This window comes from Opisthocomus hoazin, chromosome Z (assembly GCF_030867145.1).
Source record: "Opisthocomus hoazin isolate bOpiHoa1 chromosome Z, bOpiHoa1.hap1, whole genome shotgun sequence".
NCBI classification, from domain to species: domain Eukaryota; kingdom Metazoa; phylum Chordata; class Aves; order Opisthocomiformes; family Opisthocomidae; genus Opisthocomus; species Opisthocomus hoazin.
In genome coordinates this window covers 86,953,979-86,968,533 of record NC_134454.1, presented here as the reverse complement: position 1 = coordinate 86,968,533, position 14,555 = coordinate 86,953,979, and the positions used below count along the sequence as shown (strand labels likewise).

Sequence of the window (14,555 nt, the reverse complement as noted above, 5' to 3'; positions counted from 1 at the left end):
AAAAATCATCGTGATGGACGAATGGGAAGCTCTGCTTAGGTGAAGGATTGTCTGTCTGCAGTCTGGCTTGGTTGCCTACATTCAGACTTAATTCAGAACGTGTGGACGGAGTAGACTTTGCAGTAGAAATACAAGAAACAATAAACCCTCCCCTGGGAACAAAAGCCATCTTTAGATACTGTTTGTGTGCCCTCATAAATCGCAGCCTGCAATTGCAGAATAAACTCACACGTCTAGCGTTCACGCCAACAGTTCTGAGTGCGTGTTGGTTTCTGGCTGGAGTACGGTCTTTGGCCCGTAGTCAGAGTCGGGCTCAGGAGGCGACAGATCTATAAGCAAAGTCCTTTGAAGACATTTCCCACAAAGACTTGTGACAACGTGAGTCACGCTGGAACAAAAAAAAAAGACTGTCGATGTTTCCGAGGTCCTGGGGAGCGTGCAAGGCCAGAGAAGCAGCTGCACGCAAAGCCCATGCAAGGAGAAGAGGGGGAGAGCCGCAAAGAGGGTAACTGCCTTGCCAGGCAAGAGGGAGGGGGAGAGAGGGGCAGCGGCGAGACCCGAGAGCCTGAAAACGTGACCGATTAGAATTTCTGATTAAAACATTAAAGGACGTGCGGCAGTCCTGACTGCTTCCCTGGCCGCCTCTCTAAGCAGAAAAGTCTCCAACTCCACTGCGCTGCAAAGACTCACTGTTTGCTTTTTATGACTGGCTGCAAGCCAGTTTGTAGCTGCATCAGCCTAAATCTTCTTATTTTCTACAATGTCTCCAAGTTCCTTTTACTTCCTTGCCTTTTCCACCTTGGAAATACCCCAAGCCCCCAGCAGAGTGACACATTTAGCACATCAAGGCTTTGAGCATGGCTGAAAATGATGACAAGCTAACCAAAATTTACGAGGCACTGCTAAGGTCCTGAATTTCACTGAAACCAGTCACGGTTCCTTAAAAAGGGTCACTGCTGGTAAAGCTACGCTGATTGTGATGCTCTAGTGAGTCTCGGAAAGGGAGAATTACACTAACTATCTAACTGTTCTTAACAAGCAAGCTTTCTGCTCCAGTTCTTCTACTCCAAACCTATAAACAACTGACAAGCAAGTAATCTTTTAAGTCTTTATACATCAAATTAAGGCTGGAGTCTTCCTTACACAGCAACTGCCATTACATTATTTCCATGAGGAATGTTTTTTGAGTGGTCAGTGAAAATGGTTAATAAAAAAATAACCAAACACCACCCCACCGCCCCCTTAATTTTGAAAGTGAAGATTTCCCCTGACATTTCTCACTGCATTCCCTTTCCTGGAAACAACAGCACTTCCTTCCCCATCGCTGTTCAGTCCTTCAGAGGCAAGGTGATGTCCTTTCAGACAACAAAAATCTTGGAATCCGTTTTCAGTCTTGTGGGGTTTTTCTTTTCAAATGGACTCAAATTCTCTCTGCCAAGCTGTGTACTTCTGGCTTAGGTTCTTTGCTGATGGCTTGGTGTGGGCGATCACATCCAGGAAATCTGCGGTTGTGATCGTGTCTAACCGGATCACAGCTAAGTTGCTGTTACCTAAAGAGAAAAAATCCAATTAAATGCTGTTATTACCAAAAGGTATTTTTTTATGTCTCTGCCTGATGCAACACTTCATATATGAAAACAAAAGAATAAACCTAGTGAGATAAAGAAAAGAATTCATATTTTTTGCACAGAGCACAGGTGCTGACAGCTTTAAAAAAAGGCCTGATTTTCAGAAATGTTAGCTTAGGCAGATGTTTTAGAAATGTATTTTTAAACTTTTCTAAGCAGATAGCAGAGCTCCACCTGCTGGGCTTAATATTATAACTTCTAGAGTTGCAGCAGCAGATCGGCATCTCCCAGATCGGATTCTCCACTCGGAGCTGTGGTACCTGGCTGATGATTTTCAAGGGCATCGAAAATTTTCCTCACTGGCCTCATGGCTGCTTCCTTGCACACGAGTTTTATGTCCGAGCCGGAGTACCCGTCCGTTTCCTGTGACGGGATCAGAAGGATACGTTACAGCCTGCAGGCTTACAGAGCAGACAGGAACGGCATTAACAAGCATATCTATTTCATATAAATTTGTATAGAATATTTGTAAAGTCTGTTCCTGTCTGAAATACATTTATATACATACATGCAAGTGGGTCGGGGCAATCCCAGACACAAGTACAGGCTGGGCAGAGAGCGGCTTGAGAGCAGCCCTGAGGAGAAGGACTTGGGGGTACTGATGGATGAGAAGCTCAGCATGAGCTGGCAATGTGCACTTGCAGCCCAGAAAGCCAACCGTGTCCTGGGCTGCATCAAGAGCAGCGTGGGCAGCAGGGTGAGGGAGGGGATTCTGCTCCTCTACTCTGCTCTCGTGAGACCCCACCTGGAGTCCTGTGTCCAGCTCTGGAGCCCCAAACAAAAGAAGGACATGGATGTGTTGGAGCGGGTCCAGAGGAGGCCATGAAGATGATCCAAGGGCTGGAGCACCTCTCCTACGAGGGCAGGCTGAGGGAGCTGGGGCTGTTCAGCCTGGAGAGGAGAAGGCTCCAGGGTGACCTTGGAGCAGCTGCCAGCGCCTGAAGGGGCCGACAGGAAGGATGGAGAGGGGCTTTTCACAAGGGCGTGTAGGGATAGGACAAGGGGGGGATGGCTGTAAACTCAGAGGGCAGATTTAGATTAGGTATTAGGAAGAAATTTTTCACCATGAGGGTGGTGAAACAGTGGCCCAGGCTGCCCAGAGAAGCTGTGGCTGCCCCCTCCCTGGCAGGGTTCAAGGCCAGGTTGGATGGAGCTCTGAGCAACCTGGTCTGGTGGAAGATGTCCCTGCTGATGGCAGGGGGGCTGGAACCAGATGATCTTTCAAGTCCCTTCCAACCCAAACCATTCCATGATTCTATGATTCTATGTGTATCCTCCCCTCAACATTATGCTGCATGTTCTTCTGTTGAATGCCCACAGTACCTTGTAGGAGCAAGGAAAATACTGGACATTTTTTTTCTAAAGGGCAGTTTTCCCTAAGTCAGATAAAACTCATCTTTCCGTGTCTCTTCCTGGCTCCCCTGTTAATAAAATAACTGTATTTCCTTATTAACATTTGTGAGAGAAAAACTGAGCAGTATTGTCTCTGTGACCAGATGTAAAAAGGGTCCACTTGGTAAGCTGTGAGATGTTTTCAAAGAATTTAGGACGTGACAAAGGGCTAAATGAAGAAAGCCTGGGTATCTGGTGAATCTCTTCGCTGTCTAAATGCTCTTTTCCCCCGCAGCAGTGGAGCTGTGACAAACCTTCCCTACACAATTAACTGTTCGTTACCCCGATGAATTGGAAGTGCTCCCAGCTTGGTGAGAAGAGTGATAAAATAACGCTGATGCTGGAAGTCTCCCTGTATTTAAGGCTGAAAAGTTGGCCCAACGGAGAGGGTCAGAACACGCCCCATTTCGCAAGCACGGCAGCGTGATTTCCACGGCCAGGTATGTGCCCGTGGAGTGCTCAGCCCCGCGTCTCGGTGGTCTCCCTTCGGCCATCGCCTCGAACTGAGCTGCGGTCCCTCTCCATCACTGCGTACAGAGGTGCTGTCCCAGCCCTCTGGACCTCTTCTGTCACGACATAACACGCTTACGGTTCCCACCCCGGAAGTCCCCGCTGCCGCGCTCTCACCTGGCCCAGCACGCCGTAGTCCAGATCCGTTCTCAGCTCCACTCCCCCGCTGTTGCTCAGAGGGGGCAGCCAGTGCTGGATCATCACCCGCCGTGCCTCCTGACTTGGAAGGTCAACCAAAATCCTCTTCTCCAACCGCCGTAGCATGGCAGAATCCAACTCCCTGCAAGCAAACGAGGAGAGGAATCGTCTCAGCGCGTCTCGTGGCGTTGACAGCAAGCTCCTCGCTGCAAGGACTGACATTTTTCAACCCCACCTGTAATCACCTCAACCTAATTTTGAAAAAAGAAATTCATAAAAAGGATTAATTATCCAATGTGTTCCTGTTCAGCGTGTTAGCGATACGCTGGCTTGTGACAATGAGGCGTAACAATAACAATCAGAAGTTGGCGTTATTGTCCGTGGCCCTGCTACTCACCTGCAGCATGTCTCATCAGCAACAGCCTCTCCCTTTCTCCCTCTGCTGTTAAGGAGACACTACAAATTGTCTGTCAGGACTAATTAATTGCTACTTTGGAAGGGATGCCTGGTAGGTCTAAAACACAGACTGAAGGTCTGGGTTGTGAGGCCATGTTTGTGGCAGAACAAGACGTCGATCTGAGACTGCTCCTGCAATACAAATAATAAATAATACAGCCCCAAAGGAAAGTATCCGTATAAAAAGGATCATGGGAAGGATGGGCAGGCTGGATCAAGGTGTCGGTGAGCCAAAAAACCATGATGCTGTCAACATCAGCACTGATACAGTTGTTTTGCCTAAAAAAATAAGGCCAGAAAAAGGTCAAATACAAAAGATTGGGACTATTTTTCATTTTTACTTGCTTGTGGTGTACAAAGGAATCTTGAAAGAAAAATGCATGTTTCTTTCCATTCCTTCCTCTGTGCATTTCATCACCATCTAGAAATAGCCCCTCTTGCCAGAGCCACATGTTCTATCAAGTGTTGGGAGTTCTGGCACGCCCGCTCCTCTCAGGCACCCATCCAAACCTAGTTTTAACCTAGTTTTAGTAACACCCATTTTAACCTAGTTTTTTTTTCCCAAATGCTTTTCAGTTGTTTGCATCTAACGGTAACACAACCAAACAGCTGAATACGAATTCCTGCTCCAGTCGATCCCTTGTTTCTCGTGTAATGGGGTCTATAAGTACCCCAATCATCCATACAATTTTCAAGAAGAAATAGCTGCTACAAAATATTTACTCACTCATAAGTCTCTGGTGCCTTCCAGGAGCTGCTCTGAGCTATTATCCTTCCAAGCACAGTACCAATCTTTCTCTACTGGCCCCATTCAGCCACAGACTTGTAATTTCAGTTTAAAATAGAATTCAGTCCTCACACCTGCCGAGAAACTCTCATTGAAGGGAAACTCACCTCAACATGTCTTGTGCAGACAGAAAAACAGAGGCTCTAGGCACTACTTCCACTCGTGTCGGCTGAGCAGAAGCAGCCAGCCATTGGAGGGTGGTGCCTGCATCTGGGATTGTGGATACACTGAAATAAACCTGCCTCCACCTTTGCTGATTCCCTGGGTGAAGACTTTATGCCAGCCAAGTCAACATTCAAGCCACGCTTCTTGTATGAAGCTCCTCTTTAATTTACAGGGAGCTGAAAGCCAGCTCAAGACGGATCTGTAGCGCACCAACAGAGCTTTTGGTGACTTCTCCTCATTCTTTAACAGCAAATGTTTCTTTCCACCAGCGTAGCACATGATGAGGAAAACCAAAAATGGGCTCCCAAATCCCCATCTAGGTGTCTGCCTAGGTTTTCCACAGACCTCAGCACTGGGGGAGCAGAAACGTCCCTCTCCCTAGAAAGGACCTCTTGCTTTGGGAGAGCTTGTTCCACGTGCGCTGAGCCAAGGTCAACAGAAGCGAAGATTAAAGAAGCAGATCAATAGGAACTCAAAGGACAAAAGGAATTCACTCCGATCCATCCCAGTACTTCTAATCCAGGCCTCAGAAGTAAATACCAGAGGTTGCTAATCAATGGCTGTTAGTATACTGATATTATTTATATTTTTAGGCTATTCAAGATGCTGTCCGACATTCAGTGCAACACCTTTCGCACAGGGTCCCATCCAGAACGGACCAAGAACCACTTTAGTCCCCGCTCTCCTTCCAAATGTAGTTTTCAGCTCAACTTCTCAAAATTGTTTCGCTTGGCTGGAAATAATTACTCTCTGGCTGACCAATCCCATAGCTCTTATTTACCCATATTGGCATCCTCCGTGTAAACAGGGCCAAAGTTCTCAGGGCTATAGAGGTGTCCATGCAGGTACTCTAGACCATCCTCGCAGGCAAAGGACAACCGCAGCCAGACCCTCTAAAAATACCCCACAAATCCCCTAAATGGTGATGTTTTCTGTCACCCATCCTGCTTCAGAGCACTCCTGGGGTGTCTCCCAAGACCCCACTTTCCTGAACTCCCTAGCCACATTCTGTAAGTCTGTCTGCTGGTAGACAAAGTTGCTCTATTTATCCAGAAAGGTTACAGTGACCCTGCTTGTTGGCTAAAGAGGAAAATAAAGCCATAATATTTTTGTTATCTTCCATGTTTAGGTTCTTTGCTAAATTGTTTTGTTAGTGATCAAATACAAGGTTAAGTGACATTAACCAGAACAGAATAATAAGCACTGAGCCAAGCAAAATAGTCTCTGAAAAAATAGCCAATAAAACTATCAAGAAATGCTCATCAAAAGACGCAGAAAGCTGTACAGGACCTATACAAGCGGAGGACTTTTCAGACCTCCCCCAGCTTGACATCGGGAGGCATCACACCATGTTATCACTCCCAAATTACGTGAAGACAAACAAGACAAACACCTATTTTCATTTCCAGAAGGAAGAATGGTAACAAATGCATTTTAGCCAGAAATTAAGAGTCCTCAACAACTCCAGAGATGAACCCAGAAACGGCAACGAGGGCTCACTGGTCCGTAATTGAGCCCCACCTAGTTTGATCATCACCGCAGTGCTCTGGAGGAAAAGGCACTGACAATGAGTGAGTTTCTCACCCTTCCCACCTCCCATCCTTCTATGCAGACAGCCTGGGCAGAGCCCCTGCCAGCTGAGGGCTTGTTCTCACTCCATGTCTTCTCCTGCTACTCTTAGGTCTTCCCCACACTGTCCCCCTCCGTTCTCCTTCCTTGCTCCTCCACCATGCACTGCTGAGGGTGAAGGAAAGGGCTCATTATGGGGTAATCCCAGATCCAACTTGGGATTTTGCAGCCCACATCTCCCTGAACTCATCTTGGCCACGTGAAACTTCCCAGGCCAGGTTGGATGTTGGCTCTGAGCAACCTGATCTGGGTGAAGATGTCCCTGCTCATGGCAGGGGGGGTTGGACTAGATGGCCCTCAAAGGTCCCTTCCCACCCAAACCGTTCCATGGTTCACCCACCCTGAGGCTGGCGAGAAAGAGGAAAGCAGCACTGCAATGGAAGTCAAATTAAACACACTAATACATTAGGAAACGCTCACTACGTGGTTAAGGATCACTTTGTTTCTTCACTAACAAGGCCTTTGTTTTACTTAATTGCATTGAATCATTTCAACAAGTAAATTATCAATAGAAAGTGCCTTGGCTGAGGAGCAGCAGGAAGCGAGGCTGGACAGCAAGCTCTGGCTGAAGAGGAAGATCGATAGCTGCAGCGCAGCTTAGGACAGTGTAAAGAGCTCTGTTTAGGCTTCTTTTCACTCACTGAAAAGCAGCTTGGTACGAATTTTTTTTCAGAATCAATAAATATCCAAGTTAAACAAATCTCTTCAAATCCAGCTTAACAGCAAATGTTTGCAGGAACAAAGGGCTGTGCTGTGAAGCCACAACCTCGGCCTGTAGTGCCAGGTATTTTGAAACTTTGTTACAAAATATCCCTGTGAAGCTGAAGTCCGGGGCTTACAGTAAGACTGAATGTCACCTAATACACATAAAAATAATCAGTAAACATACAGCTGAGATCTTACAGGGGGTTCCAATCCCGCCAACCTCTCTGGAAGCAGGCGCTCCTAGAGTCCTCGAGGCCATGAGCCTCAACAACGATGGAAGATGCTCATGGCTTTCACTAGCTTTCCATCCCCCTAAAACACCTTCCCAAGCACACACTCGGCCACATCTTAAAGCATATTCACTGGGGCAGACCCATTTCTGCCAGACAGCCCAGTCATTGCACTCACAGGTTGCATTTGCTCAAGAGATGGTAAAATCCAACCTGCCCCCAAGCAAAGTTGAGAAAGTCCAGGAGGAAATTCTAAGCTCTCAGGTATAAAACTTCGGAAAGCGGGAGCTGGCTTCTCACAGCGGCTCAGCTGCCACCCTCATCCCAACACAGATTGCCAGCTTTCCGTGGGAGCAATTCCCCCAAAGTAGAACTCTTGTCATTTCGTATTGACCTTAAAAAAAAAAGCTGTGGCACTTTTGATGTTTCAAAGAGGTGATTTTGCACAAATTAGCACTTCAGAGTTGCAAACCGATCCAAAATCAAATGTGTAAACCACTCAATTCTGTAATTTTTGCATGACTTTCCAGAAAGAGCTTACCAGTTGCGTAAAGCAGACAAGACACCCGGTAACAAGATGCATGCAGGAATGCCGTTCCGCAGAAGCACACAGAGAGAGGTCGGCCTCGTGCTCACGTTGACACATCACTGAGATCCCCAGAGCCAGCGCCAGCCAGGCAGAGACCTTCAAGGCCAGTTGCTGTCTCTGAACTCTTCCTCGGTGGGTTTCAAATAGCTAATTTTTCCTATCAAACCAGCATGCAAGGGTAGAAAGATGTGGATCGTCTAAAGACATCTGATCTCTTTCAATACTGCCATGCTGCAGCACTACATGGGAAGCTTAGCTACTTGCAGGGTAATTTTAAGAGATCACGGAAAGGCGTAATGCGTTGCTCAGAGTTTCTCCTTCTAAAAGGGTAACAATGCTACAATAACCTAAACATTTATGGTGTATTACTAATGAACCATAAAGAGACAAATGGATTATTAATGCATTAATTATCTTTCAAACTTCACTCTTCACACACGCTGTAGCTATTTATTTTTTAGCATTTTCTTACACAACTGGAACATAATTAAATCAAATTTGTCTCAATTCCTTTCATGTAGATACTGTAACACAAAACAGGGTGGATTTTGTACTGATTTAAATTCCTGAGTCTGTCCAAGGCATAAATCCCCCAAACCAACACACGTACTCTGCTATTACGGCTATAAAAGCCAGCAATGGCTTTGTACTCACACCGTTGGGACAGGGCAGGAACGAGCCTAACTTGTACATCTGATTTCCACATAAATTTTAGGTGCCCACACAGCCATGCTCCTAGTTAAAGAGCCTGAAAGCCCTGGGCAGGCCCTAGAGAGAGGCAGGTGAAAGCCTCTGAACACGTCGCCTCTTCGGCACTTGCATTTCAGCAGGTGAGATGTCTGCCTGGCGGCTCTCAGAAGCATCGTTCCCTGACTGTATGGGAAACATAAGGGTTTGCATTAGGAAAGAAAATGTGGAGGGAGAGGCAGGCTTGTAGAAGGAGGTGGACTCGATCTCTTCGCATGATGGACAGAGACTCCAGCCTTTACGTCAGAGAACAAATTCTGAGTCACCAACATCACTTCTGTTGTTTAATATTCTCTTTGCCTGTTCCCTTGGCCTTTCAGCCGAAGGGGATCAGCTGAGGAAAGGAATAAAGCGTTACCACAAACTTTGTGAGAGAATGTTAGGTGGTGTGTCATGACTGAGAAGTGCATTTATATGTTATACGAAATAAAATAGTCCCTAGGAGTTGATGCTTTTCCATAAGCACTCAAAAGCAAGCAGCTGTGGATTACACACACCACATCGTTCAGACTCGGGCGCTCAGCACCAGCCTGCTGATCATAGCCCAGAGCCCTCCAGTCACACAGAGAGGCTTTTCCAACAGGTCTCCCTACGGCAACCTCATGAGAATGAGCCAAAAATCACTAATCATGCAAAACAACCGAGGAGGGAAGCCTGTGGTTTTGTGGGGGCAGAGCCCTCTCTTGCTCCCGGCTGGTTTAGGATGCCCTGCTCGGTGGCCGTCACGCTGCAGAGCTGGGCAAGCGTCACGTCAACGAGCAACGTGCCTTTCAGTCAAACTTCAAGTATCACCACTTGAAACGCTGCTGAGCCGCTGCTCACATGAGGTTGTTCCTGTCAACACCTGCCGTTGGGCTCTGCCGAAGGTTTCCCAGAGCACGGTTTGAAGTTCCCTGCAAACAGGACTGCTGTCTTCTCCTTTTCAGGCTCCTAGCCGACCACTCTGCACGTCAGACATGAATAGGCCCACTTAGGTCTGCATGCCTTCAGGGACACGGATATCAAGAAAGACCTCGTCGCTGCGACAGTCAGCAAAATGCAGAAATATTCACCATTCAGTCTGCCCCCAGCAGACAGCGTGTATTTCTCTGCTTCATGTATGCTTCAGAGAGATGAGTCAGCATGGAAAAAAGCCCCTTCTTATGCATAACTCATCTTCTTCGCAGACATCTGCCTCCAAGACTGTCCCTCACATAACTTCCACAGTTTACTTTGCTGAGGTTCCCCACTCTGCTTTCAATGCACAGATTTCTCAGCAAGGAAAGATGTTCCTCTACTGAAGATTTCGTGGATCGGTAGCCCAGGGACAGGGAGAATCTCAGGGCAGACAGAAATCCACAGACTAGTTCCAGACCTATGAAAACTAACTTCAAAAACAAGCCCATCCTCCGTGTGATTCAATTCCCTGTACAGGTGTTGGCTTCTACTCTGGAAAATGATTAGCGAGCTACAAAATCAGACTGTTAAAAATAGCTGTGCTTAACCAACAGCCGTTCTTTTCCCCATCTACTGCTTGCAACCATTTGATAATGCTTTGTATGACAAAAAGAAATAGACTACACGAGTTCAGAGAACAATCAAGCCAGATCAACATGCTGGCCCTGACAGCGGCCATGGGAGACGTGATTCAAGGCGAGCGCATGAGCTGGCCATTTTTTGCAGTCTGCTGGATCTCCCCCAGCATCCACAGATGTTACACTGCAGATGTCACCTCCCTGCCTCATCCTCTCCCATCGGTCTTGTCCTCAATGTGTCCTGCCCATTTTGAGAACCAACATGATGAAGTGCCCAAGTTCCAGTCTTCAATCGTTTGTTCTTCTATTCTAAATTGCGTTAAAGAAGCTGAAGAATTCTGTCTCTCAACTTTTAAAAGTCACATTTGACACCAATAAAATCCAACATTCCTATTTATAGCATATCCTTCTAAGCACTAGATGTTTTAAGCACCTTACAGTTCCAGGCTGATTCCAGGCTGAAACCCTTCTTAGCTTAAACATAGTAAATAACTTGCCTATAAAGTAAAATACTCCATTTTAAATATTAGCAGCTGGTAGCACCAGCATATGTTGATTTTATTATGGATTATTCTCATGTGGCACAAATAGCAAGAATTGTAGAGTTTAAAAGTAAAAGCTCCAAATTAATCTTTAAATGCTTTAACCAAATATCAAGGCTTTTTCTGCAAAAGTCTAAATAAAATCTTTATCTGTGCTTAGAAGCTCATGCAAATGTATTCAAAATGTACTCTCTGGATCTCTTACCATGGCAGATTGGAAGCTGCTAAAACAAATACAAGATCATCAGATCGGGCCAAGCCATCCATCTGCACCAGTAATTCTGTTTTCATCCGCCGACTTCCTTCATGTTCACCACTACCAAGATTCAGAGAAATATTATTTGCTCAGTGCATTAAAGTAATCATCTTTATTTATACAGTGTCATTCACAGCAACTGAGCCCTTATCACAGTTTTGCCCCAGTTCAAAGCATGATTAAGCTCCATTGGCTAACATCTAAGCATTAAAATCAAGCTTTCTAATGATTACTTAAATGTACTCTTTTCAGTGCATTAAAGTGAGGAGAATTCACTATTACTGAACCCAAAGAAAACATTTATTTTTATTTTTTTTCTTCATACTAATCTCCACGCACTGTTGACATTTACTGGAAAACACCTAAAGCTTTGACTGATTGATCTATGTAAGAGAATTTTTATAACGTGATAGTTGCCGTTAAATAACCAACACACCTACCTATTCAGGGCAACTACTGGCATTTCTCTGAGTGAATGTCAAGCAGCCACAAGAAGACACACCTACTACCGAATTCAATATTTTGCAAAATGTTCTATCAAAAGCAAACAGAAAAATATGCCGTATTGAAATGAACATAAAAATGGGGCAGAGACCACGCAGAAAAGGATCCTTCCTCAAAAAGAGAAGGGGGAACTTAAGCAAAGTGCTAAGAATCTGGTCAGCAAACCAGCTTGAACCCTTGGTCCCAGATTTGGAGTTCCTGGAAACTCCTGGATCAAACCCAGAGAAAACATCAGGGCCATCGATGGTAAGAGCTACAATTCACATTTAATGGCTTATTTCCGCAAAGGCATCCACGCAGTGGTGCTATGTCAATATTTAATAAGGATATGTAAAAATAACTACATAATCTTAGATTAAAATTCTCATTAAAATATATAATCCAGTGATGTTAATGCGCTTTTAAAAATACGTATGAAGACAAAACTTGGCCCGTAATTTATAGCTATCAACTGACAATTATTACAGGTTGATTCTTTATGATATGGCATATTCTATTTATACACCTTTATGAGCATATAATTTACAGGATATAAAATCCACTGTAACGGGCTCCTAATGGTTATAACAATATTTTTATAGTTCTCCTGCTTCTTCCCCATCCCTAACTTCTTCCCCATCCCTAACCTTTTCAACCTGTTTTTAACTATAAACTGTCTCCACCACAGATGACAATAACAACATCCTCCCATTCCTGCAGCTGGAAGTCCTGGCAACGCCACCAAAATTTGTCCCATTAACGAAAATGCCACTCCACCGTGTACACTCTGTCTCACCCTGCTATGCCTAAACCTGTCCAAAGTGTCACAGAATCAGCTGCTTCCTACTCGCCTCTAACAAGTCGTCTGTTGTTTCCAACCCCCCACTGCTTTTACTTCCACTTCATATCCCTTATTTTAAAACACAGCACCACTGGTTGTACGCTCTTGCACCTCCCTTCTTCTCGCAGTCTTGCTGGACCCCATAGTCCCTTGCTAATCTTCATGCAACCTGTCTTTCACGCTTGCTTCTCTATGGATCTCCTCTGCCGTGGGTAACAACCACTACGTCTCACTCTTTAAATCCCCGCAGCGTACATGATGCTTCCATGAAGCAGTGCTTTCAGAGCCGATGGGCATTCTGACAATAACACACTGTGAGGCTCCTAACGTTGACAACATAACAAACAAAAAAAACCCCAACACTTAATAAAAAGTCATGAAAATTACTGTTATCACTCAAAGTAATTATAATTTCAATAAAATCTATAAGACAAGTCTTTCAGGGGCCCAGTCATGCTCCTGTTGAAGTTTCTAGAGCACCCTCGGTCTTTAGTTTAGTTAAGATTTGTTTCTAACAGGTACATCGTAGGATTAAACACTGATCAGCACCTGAACACACACAATTGAAAAGATGCAGTAAAAGGGGGACAAATATTCTCCTAAAACTGTAAGAAATGTTCTCATCAGTTACCCAGAAGCAGTGCCTCTTTGACTCATAACTGACTCCAGCTCATCCAAGAAAATTGTGGAAGGAGCATGGTACCGGGCAAGCTCAAACAACACCTGTTCAGAGAGAAGAGTAAATGCAAAAGAAAAGATTAACAAGGAAACTAACAGAAAAAGGCATTAAGGGCCACTGGCACACAAGATAAATAACAGCAGCCACATTCCAAACTTCTAGGATAAAAAGGGATATCTGCTGGGAAAAAGCTCTGGGTAGGCTGAGGGTCCCTGAATCCTCTCAGATTCTGAAAGGTTTGTAAAGGAGATATAAAGAACACAGGCTTGTAAGCCTGTCTTTATATGTAAATCTTTCTGGCTAAATCCTATCAGAGTACCCTGCGAATAATGGGATAGAAGAAAATGATCCATCAGAGGATTCTGGGAACGCCTAAATTGTGAACAGAGATTAAACATCCGTCCTTTGTGGTTGCTCCATTTGTAGTTTTTTAAATAAGGATTTGAGAAAAACAGAAATTAAAAGTCAGCTGAACCATAATGAAAGAAAATGGACTGATTCTCTTGATAAGAATCAAGCAATTCTTTTGTTTTTCCTGGTGAAAACACACATAAACTGCTTGAACAATGAAGATTAAAAAATGGAATATTAAGCTGACACACAAAATCTGGGTCTGCCCTTTTGAGAAAGAAGTTTCATCTATTTTTCTGTAAACGTGGAGAGGCTTATATTAGCAGTAAGAACATATTGTCAGTTCTTCTTCAGTGAAGTGCTCCAAGTTTTTAAATAAATATCACTAACAATATATATTAATTCAGCACTTCTTAATCTGAACACTTAAAAAAACAGATTTAAAAAGATAATACATTATTTTCTCCACTTTGGATATGAAGCACAGGGTTTAAATTATTTGCCCAGAGTCACAAGTAGTCCATGACCAGTCTACAATTTTACTACAGATCTAAAATACAAAATCACAGCAATACAGCTGAGAACTGAGGAGAACAGGATGAGTGAACATTCCTCCAAACGACCACAAAACCCACATATACTTCACACTACTTTAGAAAACTCCTGCACCAGCCTCGTGTCATTTTAGGATATAAATTCACACAACACACTTCTTAGAGCTATCCCAGTCCACAATCTTATTTCATTTCTGACTTCTGCCAAAAACTCGACTAAGGGTGAAATGCCACAAATGCAGTATCATTGCAAATGCTGCAGCATGTTAACAAAACCCCTTTGGATTGTGGTGTCAAAAACCAGACTGTTCCATCGCTGCTCCTGTCAGAATGGAATTTTCTAGGAAGCCACTGAGACA

General features: G+C 44.6%; 1 protein-coding gene across 3 annotated transcripts in view; it reads right to left on the bottom strand.

The window, feature by feature from the left end:
- Positions 1-29: 29 nt before the first annotated feature.
- The window catches only part of KATNAL2 (katanin catalytic subunit A1 like 2), a 35,421-nt gene continuing 20,895 nt past the window's right edge, over positions 30-14,555 (bottom strand). For all 3 annotated transcript variants that reach the window (XM_075447053.1, XM_075447054.1, XM_075447055.1), the window contains 5 exons: positions 13,244-13,335; positions 11,238-11,348; positions 3,648-3,810; positions 1,889-1,991; positions 30-1,550 (listed from right to left, as the gene is read on the bottom strand). In XM_075447053.1, the coding sequence (XP_075303168.1) occupies positions 1,411-1,550; positions 1,889-1,991; positions 3,648-3,810; positions 11,238-11,348; positions 13,244-13,335 (609 nt within the window). In that variant the 3' untranslated portion in view covers positions 30-1,410. The remainder of the gene's footprint in view (positions 1,551-1,888; positions 1,992-3,647; positions 3,811-11,237; positions 11,349-13,243; positions 13,336-14,555) is intronic.